At 35.5% G+C, this 12,559-nt stretch overlaps 1 protein-coding gene across 2 annotated transcripts in view; it reads right to left on the bottom strand.

Moving 5' to 3' along the window:
• MMS22L (MMS22 like, DNA repair protein) overlaps positions 1-12,559 on the bottom strand; it is a 70,547-nt gene that overhangs the window by 33,185 nt on the left and 24,803 nt on the right. For both annotated transcript variants that reach the window (XM_075202811.1, XM_075202812.1), the window contains exons 11-13: positions 10,806-10,925; positions 8,783-9,009; positions 7,446-7,952 (exon numbers count right to left, since the gene is read on the bottom strand). In XM_075202811.1, coding sequence (XP_075058912.1) covers positions 7,446-7,952; positions 8,783-9,009; positions 10,806-10,925 — 854 coding nt within the window. The remainder of the gene's footprint in view (positions 1-7,445; positions 7,953-8,782; positions 9,010-10,805; positions 10,926-12,559) is intronic.

Raw genomic sequence — 12,559 nt, forward strand, 5'->3', positions numbered from 1 at the left:
CAACTTTACAACCCACACTGAAAAATTAGCTTGCATGTGATGAGTAAATTGTCAATACTTAACAGTCTATATAGTAAAACCCTTAGGAACAAAGCCACACTAGTTGGCATTACACCAGCTAACCAGCTGTAATCTCATTCAGACCCAAGCTGCTCCTTACGTCCTTTCACTCTGTAGGATCAAAGCAATACCACTATGGGTGCTGCTGCTGCATCTATGCATGAAATAAATTAATTACAGGTTGCAGTAAAAGAACCTACCTCTCTTCAGTCTGAGGTTGACTGATTCTGGGATCTGTTCAGTAGGTTTGCTATTTTCTCTTAACCAGTGTATGAACAGGCTCTAACAAAATATTTTCAAGTTCAATAATGTATAACAATGCTGTCAAATTTGATGGTATGAAGGAGAGCCCCATAATACAAGAGTGTTCTCCCCAGCACCTATTTGACAGGTGTTCCACCCGGCTGTTATTACTTGCCACCTAGCTCCTGGAGCCCAATTACAATAGAATAAACCATTGATTCTCCTATTAAAACAGGCAATATGTGAGCCAACAGTGTGTTAGACCACTGACCACCAGTCCTGACAGGGTTCTTTTGTTATCATGTCTGCGCGTATTTTGTGTACCCGATTATGCAACATCTGTTTTCCCTATTATAAACAAAAAAAAAAAAAAACATTGTACATTTTCCTAAAAAAAAATTTTTCAAATATATTTAGATATATCTATATCTCTGCTGCATTGCCTGTCCTGTTCATATTGCCACTATAGAGACTGCTTTGATTTAGAGATTTGTTTCAAATGTACCAGCAATACAGATCACCTTAATATATACAGAACTCAATTTGTGAAACGCAGCTACAATTAAGAAAAATAGGTCCTATTTTAGTAACACCCACCACACAAAACAATAAATAAACCAAAACTTTACAAATAGGTATCTTTTTCCTCTTATATCAGTGGAAACGCTGCATCAGATAAACTGCCCTTTCTTCTTATGTGTTATACAATCAACAGAGCAAAAAGCAATGGTTATCAGAGTCCTAATTCTTTTAAAATTTGCCAAATCCTGCTTTGTGTGATAATAACAAAGCAACAGGAACACAGAAAATTGTATAATTAAGGTTTAATTGTTTTGTGAAGCTTGCATTAATCACAAAGTTTAAGTACCAGGCATGGAATTATAATAATTCTGTAAAACAAATTTAAACTAGCTAAGTAGGTCAGCACTGCTAACATTCAACACAGGACCTCTGGGAATTCATCTGTTAATGGCTATTTATGTGCAAATGAGCACCCTCTAACCCTTCAAAACCCTGCGTAGCTGAAGGGCATTTCTGTTAGCCAGGAGCACTGTTTAACATATAAAGACATAAATGAAACATTTTTATTTGAAATACGTTAGATTTTTCCCCACTCATTTCTCTTTTCATTAGTATTGCATACAATTTCCTTTTTAACCAAATGCAGGATGCATACAACATGTCAGAAGGTGTGGATACCTATATTTGTATAAACTCCTGTAAACAATATCTTTTTACATGGGGGTACGTTATTCTTTATAAGTCAGAAATACCCTATGGTAAAAATTTTCAAGTCACCTTAGAGAACCAAGACTTTTAAAAGGACTTGTCCTACAGCCTCATGCCCTTATATAAACACATAACCCCTTGATGACTTAAAATATATTTATGTGGGAAACTGTACCACTACTATAAATGAAAAGAATGTATCCCCTACTATAAATGAAAAGATTATAAAAGTAATCAAGGAGTTCTATTTCCATATAAGGGTATGAGACTTTAAAAAATAAATAAATAAATAAAAACAACAAAAACTGTGGTGGGCCATTCCAATTAAATACACAGGGTAGTGTCAAGCTTCCTTCCAGATGCTAATGGTTTCTGTTTTTGTGACCAAATGGGGCAACTTCTATGATTTTTCATATATATCTCCAGCTAGCCGACCTCAATTCCATTGTGATGATATCTTCCTCGGACCTGAAGCAGATTGCCGGGACTCTGTGCAGCACCCATGGGGTACAGCAAACTTTTGAGCCATGCTGCCCGTTGAACTGGCACAACCTTATTGCTTAGGTGCCCAAACATCCTTTCACTGTAAACCACACCACAACTATGAAACACAGTATACACCACATGCAAAAATGAACTCAGCAAAAAATAATAAAAAAAAAGGTTATGTGTCTAGAAAATATATTAGTGTGACCATTTAAGGGCAATGATGAAAGTCAATCTTTAATGCTGCCCACAGTAACAATAGGGAGAAATCATTGGGAAATAATTTTCACATTTTTTCTGGATAGTGAATATTAAAGAACACTGGAATAATCATGGATGCAGGTCAGAATTAATGTAGTACAAGAAAAGAATCCATCTATCTATCTATAGATCTTTTCAAGGTACAAGGTAACAGACATAGGATAATGCCAATAAAAGGAACTTTTACATATCAACAATGTCTGCAAGTGACGTGCTGATGCACTGCATAAATTTACACTTTGCAACCCTGATTTACTCTGTACAGGGCTGCTTGTGGCCTCAATTAACCTCGATTACCAGAGATTAAACAAGTAGGATTGCAATGTGTAGGATGCAAAGAGTCGATTGGTGTATTGAAGAGGAATGAATCATTCACCCTTGCACATACAGAAGAGAATAACTTTATAATACAGTCATCTTTTTTTCTTCAATTATTTTCCCAGATTGCAATTCCAGAAAAACTTTATTGGTTTGCTTTTAGTGAAGTTATTTTTTGTTAAAGCTTTCCTCTGCTGCTAAAATTTCTGACATAATTCTGGTGACTTTATTATTCAAATGAAAGATTGTGTGGTATACCTGTAGTTTTAACAATACTTACTGAACCATTTTCTGAGTTTTAAGAAAAGAATAGTCAAACCGCACAAAGCTTACTTTTTCAATTTGTACAATTGATTAGAATGTAATTGCAAGACTTTCAAATAATTTAGGCTTAACTTGTAGGTTTCACATCTGTTTGCCAGCTTCTGAAAAAAAACACAAAACCACCACAACAACAAAACTAAAAACAACTAAAGGAAAATTGCTATTTATCAAAATGTAATGCTTGACTGACACAAAACTTTTTGGATAAAGCATAACAAACAGCAATAATTAAAAAAATGTTTATGAAAAAGTATCTGTGACAGTAAGAATATTTTAGATACACTTATTAGTAGGGTCCCAGAAACCCCCATTAACCTAGGAGAAGTAAATAGCTCACAGATTATGGAAATAGCTGAAATAGCTAGAAATCTGTTCGCTACTACTTGTCTCATGTCAATGCCAACTATGGACTAGACCAGTGAGGAGCACAGATGTAGAAGATGAAGAGACACGCTTAGCCTAATATGACTAAGAAGTTAACCAATCAAGAGAGTCACACTGGGATGAGTAGGGTCCCCCCACTTTCAGCCAACCAACTCTACTTCAGTGCTCCTTACTTACACAGATGAGATGGGCCAGAGTAAATGTAGGACAGTTTTGGTATTGCCCTACATGGTGTACTGCTTACTGCAACCTCTCTCCAAAGTTGTTTCTGTTGTATACTCAAGATCAAAAATAAAATCTAGGTCACCCTGGTCACACATACTGTTTAACTAATATTGTTGCTTTATCTATTAAACATTTTTTCTTTTTGCTGTCTTAGCATAAGAATTAGGCGATAAACTTTAGAGTAAATATTTTGTGGGCAGCACAGTGGCTTAGTGGTTAGCACTTCTGCCTCATAGCACTGGGGTCATGAGTTTGATTCCCGACCATGGCCTCATCTGTGTGGAGTTTGTATGTCCTCCCCGTGTTTGAGTGGGTTTCCTCCCACATTCCAAAAACATACTAGTAGGTTAATTGACTGCTATCAAATTGACCCTAGTCTCTCTGTGTATGTTAGGGAATTTAGACTGTAAGCTCCAATGGAGCATGGACTGATGCGAGTGAGTTCTCTGTACAGCGCTGCCGAATTAGTGGCGCTATATAAATACCTGATGACGATGAGAATGTAAATAGGGAAAATAAAGGCTGAAAACATGTTCACTTGGCAGATGAGAGAAAAATGTAGGAAAGCCGTGCATGAATGCAAACCAGCTAAACAATAAAAGCTTCTACAACTCAGGCCTGGACTGGGTTCAAAACACAGGACATAAAAGGTTAAAAGACGTTTTAAAAACACTAGTGTCAGACAGGCACTTTGCATACTAGCGCTTTTCCATCTACAAGGGCGCCAGGCGCTCAAATCGCTCCGTGCTGACACACTGATGTGAATGATCAATACTCATCCCCATCACATGGAAGAGATATCGCTCAGAAAAAATTGCATGCAGCATCTTCAGAGCTAAATCACTCCTATGTGATGGGGAGGAGCATTCCATATTCCCTTCAAAGTGTCAGCACAGAGCAATTTCAGTGCCATGAATGGAAAAAAAGCTTAAATCTTTAAATTTTAATGTTTACATTGGCACTGTATTTCATAAGCTTTTCACATGCTATTGCTACAATGTAAAAAGGTAGTGTAAAAAAAGAAAAAACATGTATTATTGAAACAACTTTGCATTCATGAATTAAAAAAAAAGAAAAAAGAAGGAAGCATGCAAATAGTATTGAATTTTCAAATTTAGCTAAAAATGTTCAAAAAGACAGGAAGAGTTAACTAGAAGTGAATATAAATGTGTGTGTATAATATCAATGCGTGTAATATATATATATATATATAAATACATATACATACACACAAATATAAATATATATACACATCATTTCCAATTTAGACCAATTTACAGACGTCAGTTTAACTCTAGTTAAAGAAAAAAAAATCACTTTTACAGAGGGGATGTTACAGGGCTAATTGCTTTCATTGCACAGCAGTATATTATTAAGAGGAACTTAAACATCCTGAAGCACCTCTCTATCAAAAAAAACCCAGCAAGAAGCAGAAGAGTCTATGTCAACGGCTGCTCAGCACTGCCGAGTAGTTAGCAGCCGGCTTTAGACTACTGTCATTATAAAAGCAAGATGACACTGTTCTCTAATCCAGCCAAAGCTGATAAGTACCATCAACCTGTCACTTCCTACACTTCAAAATTCTTCCATCTCAGCTTCAAAGAGTTTTTACATTTCGATTTCTTTTTCTGGCAGCCTCTCATTCTCCCACGGTGCTCTAATGCAGCATTTGCACACCAGGGTGACTCCCCACCTGAATAGCAGGTCATCCCCTGCTCACTGAGCTCATCTGTGGCCCATGTGCTAGGCAATTTAGATCCAATCAGCCCTTATTTAGCTCAAGAGTAATGAGCAGCATAGTGACACAGAGTTAAGCCTGACCCTCAGGACACTGCTCATCAAGCAGTAAAACTGTGACAAAATCATTCATCTTCTACCCGCTGGCAAGAAATAATACTCACATTCTCTGTATTACTTTTCAAGATACAAAAAATGCTGCTGAATTTTCATGATGTGAGACATTAATTTGCAGAGAGCTGAATTCCCTTAAACCCCCTACTGCTATGTTCTCACCAGGGGACATAGGCCTTAGGAGACTGAAATGGAATAAGGAAAATTGCTCCAGCTTTCTTTTCATTTTAAATAAGTCTTGCATACTGAAAACACAGAATATACTAAAGAAATCAGAAAGTCTTGTAATTTATAACTGGTATATCATAGGTTAAACTTTATGGGGGGGGGGGGGGAGGAATAAGTACAGTTCACATACAAAAACATATGTATAGAGGACACAGACATAATTGTGGATCTCAGAATTGAAAACATTCATTGTCACCTTGCGAACACAAAAATTCTAATGAACAGGATCTTTTAATAAATGTGCACAATATGGTCCTTCACTTGAAGATTTGAATGGAATAGAAAACTGTGTAAATGATGTCTTTTTCTATCCAAAATAGGGGTAGTGCTTTCTAAATTGAATATAAAATGATTGAAAGGAACATTAAGCCAAAATCAATTCTAAAAGTATAGGTTAGCTTGCTAAATAAAACAATGGCAATTGGGACAGTTACCTTTGGAAGATTTTCTCAAATATTACTTGGTAACACTACTTCAAAATGATACTTTGTTCAATGTTTTTCTAGAATCTATTTTGTGCCCACAATAAAGGAAGCAGAATGACAATATCAGCTCATATTACTAAATTGTGCAACCTATAGCTCCATTTTAGAACAATGTAAATGTATACAGTATATTTCTATAATTAACAATTACATAGTGCCAGCATACTCCACAGTGCTTACTAAATGACTAACAACCACACAAATTATTTTGAAAACACAGATTTTAAAAATGTGGCAAACCACCACATGATTTTTTTGTTCAGGAAATCAGTTTCTATGCCGCTTTACTGAAAAATAAATGTACCCATTTGTTTACATTACTCTTTTTAGTAGTGCCAAGTGTTATGCAGGCCAACATGCTCAGTAATGCACCTTGCTAATTTAAATTAATTGTTAGTGTCAAGCAATCCAATTGTTTTAGAAAGAGAAACTAAAAAAAGTCAGATAGGCAATAGAACTGTGTTCCTATTACTGATGTCTTAAGCTTCATTTGGAAGATTGCGCATGATTCAATAGTCGAGCGGTAAAAATAACCAAATGGGCAAGTAATATACAGACAAACAAGTGCTGAAATATTAAGGGGAACATGTGATATAGATATAGATGATTATATATATATATCTATCTATATCTAATATATAAATGCTTAGTGGCATCTGTGTGTGGGGGAAAAAAAAAACCAAGCTGCAGCGCCACCTGCTGGGCAGAGTTATACACTGACCTACTAAATTCTTAGTGTGTGTGGGAAAAAAAAATTCAAAAAGGGCTGAAATTTGGTAGGGCTCAAACCCATTTTCGTGAGGTAATTTTACCTCATGAATACACATGTGTAGAGGCGTGTGTTAGTGTGTGTGGAAAAAACTATTTTCTCAGAAAGGGCTCATCCAATTGACCTGAAATTTGGTATACTGACATTATTTTACAAAAAAATTAGAATAGTCAAGTCAGTTAACTTCCATCATCCCCCCTTCCCCCCGTGGGAGGGGTAGTAAAGGCTAAATTAACGAGTTGAGGGGTCAAACTCATTTTCGTGAGGTAATTTTACCTCATGAACACACATTAAAAAGGGCGCTTGCGTCGGGAAGTAACGATCTTCCCCTGAGGAGGCCTGGGCTAGGCCCAAATGCATGACAAGAACCGTTTTAAGACCTTAAGTATCTTGATTTGACTAGAATGCATGAGTATCATGCACGGGTTAACACTATATATATATATATATATATATATATATATATATATATATATATATATATATATATATATATATATATATATATATATATATATATATATATATATATATATATATATATACACACACACACACACACACAAATATAATTGACCTACCTGAGTCTGGCATTGGCTGCTTGCAGAAAATGTAGAACTGCACTTAGCTCTGACTCCCGGCATGCTGGCAGTAACATACTGAAGCCATCATTCAGTAGTTTCTCTTCAGAAAGTTGTAAGCAGCTTGTCTCAAAAACCTCTTGAACACCGTCAACATAGGTAGAAAGTAGCTTCCAATGTGTATGCTTCTGGCCGTAGTCACCCTTAGACACCAAGAACTCCTTTGCCGTTTCACGGAAACTGTTGGAGACTTTTTCAGCTAGTGCACCAATGTCCATATTTCTTTCCACGTAAAGAAGAATAAATGCAAAATTACCTCTCCATACTAGAGTCTGCTGTGCAGTACTGAGATTGGTGGGCACTAAAAAATTTAAAAGATCCAAAACACGGCTTGTAATATCTTCAGTCTCTGCTAAAGTTGCCAGTAAAAGAAAAAGGGTAAAAAAGTTCTGCATGCCAATCTCTGTGAGCTCCTGCATTTTCTTTTGATGAAATTTGGAGTAAATTCTGTCAAAGGATATTTCAAATTGTATTAATAAGAAATATGTAATACATGATCCAGTATAAAAATCCTTCTAATTGATGTAACATACTACACTATTTTACCACAATATAAACAACAATGTAACCAATACTTAGGATGTTTTAAAGAAAAAGAAAAAAAAAAGTGGCATATCTGTAAAAAGAAGTTGCTGTAGTCTACTAAAACCATGCTATATTTATAGGACCCTGAATTCTAGGACTCGTGAAAGGAAGTCATACAGAAGCATAAGGTTTAAAACACTTTATATTTTAAAAAAAAAACAAGTTACTAGCAATTCAATAATTTGAGGAACTCTACACTATGCGAAATGTTGGCGGTATGCTACATGTATTAGGGAAATATTTTTGCACACAATAAAGGTAAAAAGCAGAATATAAATTCAGGGTAAGGGTATATTTATATCAACTATGAAAAATTAAATTAAAATATATCTTGGTAGTACATTTATAAACAATCTCTCAGTTTCCTTGCCGTGCTTTAAATTACATATACATTATGTATGTTATATATATATATATATATATCCCCTATACAAAAAGTGTGAAGCAGAAAAGTAATATTGGGAACAAAATTCAATTCAGATGATGCAGATAAACAATTCTGAATACAGCAGCTCCATCGGAATTAGCCAGAATTAAGGAAAGAAATAAAAAGCAACAGGAGTTCAGATTTCTGAATTGCTGTGTGTGTTATAAATAACAGTCAAGAACCCAACTACAAGATCTAACACATTACAAGTAGCAGCATTACCAGAGCCTTGGAGTTTGGTTGTAAGGAAGGAAATAAAACAGACCTTCCTTTAATTTGCTTCCATGGATGTGTCCCGCTGCTATACTTGGCTTTTTTTATTAGGCACGCCATGATCCGTAGGAAAATAAGGTAACTGTTGTCAGACTTGTACAGGTCAGGACTTTGTTCATCATCGCAGCAGCTTTTCACAACCTCCAGCATGGAAAAGGGGGTTTTACTGACACTGGCCAGCGATTTTATTCCAAGCCATGATATATTAAACACACTGTTCTACAAACAAGCAAATAGATACTCTACATTAACTTTCCAATACTAAAAGAAAACACAATATTTAAAGAATATAGTAGCTATGCCTAGGCACAAAAATGTGAGGGCTCCAAAGAAAATATTGAACATCAATAGCACTTACTAGAGTGCCAAACCTAAAAAGCAGGGGGTGGTTGAAATTACCATGCCCTATAACTTGGTATGATAAGGGGCAGAGATTATCAGTAGCAACTGTGACATAAAAGTATCCTAATTACAAGTCAGACCTAGCATTAGCATAAAACAAGCATATGGTGCAATTCAGTCAGTGAGACTTATATAAATGTAGGGCATTGTAAAAGTATGTAGAAAAGCGACTAATAGTAAGGTAAATACTTAATAACTAATCTTATAGAAATAACTTTCCTTTTCTGTTCTGAATTATCTTTGCCTTAGACATATCCATCACTATAAATTATTCAAAAGCAAACAGTAACAGGTATGCTACACATGGGACTTTCAATCATATACACAATACATATAAATTCCTTACAGCCACTTACAGAGAGTCTGCTAGGTCATTCTACATCAACTGATCCAATTTTAAAATTACTTTTTTCACCGGTTTACGGTTTCCCAATTTTGCTTTTACTCTGTATACTTAAAGATCCATCAAAGCGGACTACAAATCTTGAATTTGGAGTTTTTATCTCATGTTGTTTTTAGTTGACAAGGGTTTGCAAAATGTAAAAGAAAACCCTAAATATTCTCAGGCCAGGTCTGAGATTTTTAAATAAAACAAAAAAATCCAAAAACATTTTGTACATAACGTAACATACGCATAGTTTCATATACCACATAACTAGTTTGAGAATTCAGTCTCAAAAACCTTGAAAAACAATTTACAACTAAGACTTAAAAATTTCCAAAACTTTGTTTCTTGATGTTTTTTGTCCATACCAAATATAAGGCTGGGAACTTATATTTTAAATAATTTTGCAAGGGGTTTTTCCTTCACAGGAATTTGCATAGTGCTATTGTGCAGTTGTATAAATGTTCCCCACTATGTCAAATAAATATGCTGAACTTGTGCACAATAAGTGTCCAAAAACATACAAAGTCTTACACAAAAAAAATAGAATTACTAACCTAGGATTTGTAAAATCCTTGTATTCATAGGTAAAAAGGTTATTCAAATGGGAAAAAAGTAGCTAAAATAAAAAATGCTTACAAGATACTATCAAAACCTATTTTAAAGATAAGACCCAAAACTGCAAATGGAACAATGGAAAAGGGAATAGCAGGTACAAATCTGTTGCACTTAAGCAATATCATGACTCCAAGAACAATTAAACCCATTTGCTTGACACCAATATTGAAAGGGTGTGTATCACCGACATAAATAATGTACATGATATAACTGGAATGTTTAACACTCAAATATATACTTCCACAATGCTCTTTTTCATACCTAGAGGAAGTTGTCATGTTAACAAGGAATTGCTTTCCAAACAGAAGCAGCCAGTGAGTGACAGCTAGGCAGACATGCTTAGCATAAATGCACTGTGTGAATTGATGGATTCATACACAGGAAAAGGGATATCACAGCAGCTCAAAAGAATGCAGTTTCAGATTTTTTACCTGTATCAGATAACACAAGGATACTGTGGGAAGGTGAAACTATCTATAACGGAGTGGGAAAGTATTACTTTACTTTTACCATACCATTTTAAAACAAGGTGATATGTCAGGCATTAGATCTTGGGCTTTCAAATTCCTGCTTTAGCACATTATGCCCAAGGTTTGCCATTGCTTCTCACCAGATTTTTACTGTAATACTCCCACAGTATGGTAGCTGCTGTAAGGTTTGGTTCCCAAATGTTACATAAGGACAAGCAGCACTGTAGGTGCATCCGGAGTTGGTCTTCTAAAACTCCATTCTGTAAAAGAACAAGTAAAATCATTAAATATTTGAAATGTATCAGTCACAATGTAGTGCCATACAACTGTTGATAACTATACTGGAGGCGGATCTTTTATCTGGAGACTCATTATCCAAGTCATATTGGAAACTTATAAATACAGGTAGGTTAAAAATCAATTTGCTGCTTGGTGATTGATTACATAAAACACAAAAAGATATCATCACTTGCAGACACTGCAGGGAGCACTGCTAAACAATTTAATGAGGATTGTAACGACAAGGGCATCACGTGGAAGAAAGGGGAAATTTAGTTTTTTTTCAGTATAGTGCTTACAAATATAGGAAACAAACAAGCAAAATAAAGCCCCACATTATTTTACTTGCAGAACCCACAAACCCCATGAATTCTAGATTAGACCCCATTCCTTTTTATTAACAGGAAGGATTGTCGTTTTGAAGACATGTATTTTTATGGACTGAATATAGGAAGCAGATGTGCAACAGATTATTTTAGACGAGGTAGTACTTGGGAGTCCTGCTAAAAAGAGATCTTGAAGGCAAGAGTAAGAAATTATGAGAGCAAATATCACTAAATGAAAGAAAAAGCTTTCAGGAGAACACAAGAAAGATTTCAGAAAGTGGCAAATGTAAATATCAATTTAAAATGTTAAAAATATAAACTTAAAATTTTACACATATTGACATTGATTTATATAGTGGCAGCATATTCTGTAGCACTTTACAATTAGGAAAAACACCATAATAAATGGACACCGGGTAAGAGGCAAGAGGACCCTGCTCACAAGAAAAAAGAAAAAAAAAAAAAAAAAAAAAAAAAAGAGTTTGATACATGAGGTTAAGTGCTACATATTCCATATTGGTCCAGCCAGATTTCAAAGGTAGAAAGTGCTTCATGGGATATGAGCCAAACACAAAGCAATGTTGGTCAGGTGGTCAGAGGGTTGATGTAGTATTTAACACAAGACTTGCATATGTTCTTTTTATTTGTAGAGGGTGATAATAGGGTAGCCAAGGGAGGTTAAGAGGGTGGTTGAGGTATTTGCCAAGCTAGCCTGAAGTGGTGGGTTTTCTGGGAAGGCTTGAAGACTAGTGGAAAGCCTTGTTGTGCGAGGGACGGAATTCGCCAAAGTGGGTGCAACCTGAAAAAAAGTATTGTACCTTGGAATGGGAGCAGGTAATGAGTGTGGATGGGAGACGCAGATCTGAAGAATAGAAGTGTGAAGTTGGGAGATATTTTGAGACAAGTGAAGACATGTATGTTGGTGCAGTTTTGTTGATGGCATTGTATATTAATAGAAGTATATTATATTGGATTTGGTAAAAAAAAAAAAAAAAAAGACAACAGGCAACCAATGTACAGACTGACAGAGAAGAGCAGAAGGAAGAGTGATTTTCAAGGAAAATCAATCTAGCCAAGGTCTGCAAATAGATTGTAGTGGTGAGAGAGTTTGGTTTGGGGAAGACCAGTAAGAATAGTCAATATGAGCGATGAGGAGTGCATACCATAAAGTTCTTGCAGTGCCTAGTGAGAGATATGTACGTATTCTGGACATGTTTTTAGAAGTATGTAACAGAATATAGATTGAATGTGGGGAGCAAGGGTAGTTCTGAGTCAAGGATCACAGGCAG

Source organism: Mixophyes fleayi, chromosome 3 (assembly GCF_038048845.1).
Source record: "Mixophyes fleayi isolate aMixFle1 chromosome 3, aMixFle1.hap1, whole genome shotgun sequence".
In the NCBI taxonomy this organism is placed as follows: Eukaryota; Metazoa; Chordata; class Amphibia; order Anura; family Limnodynastidae; genus Mixophyes; species Mixophyes fleayi.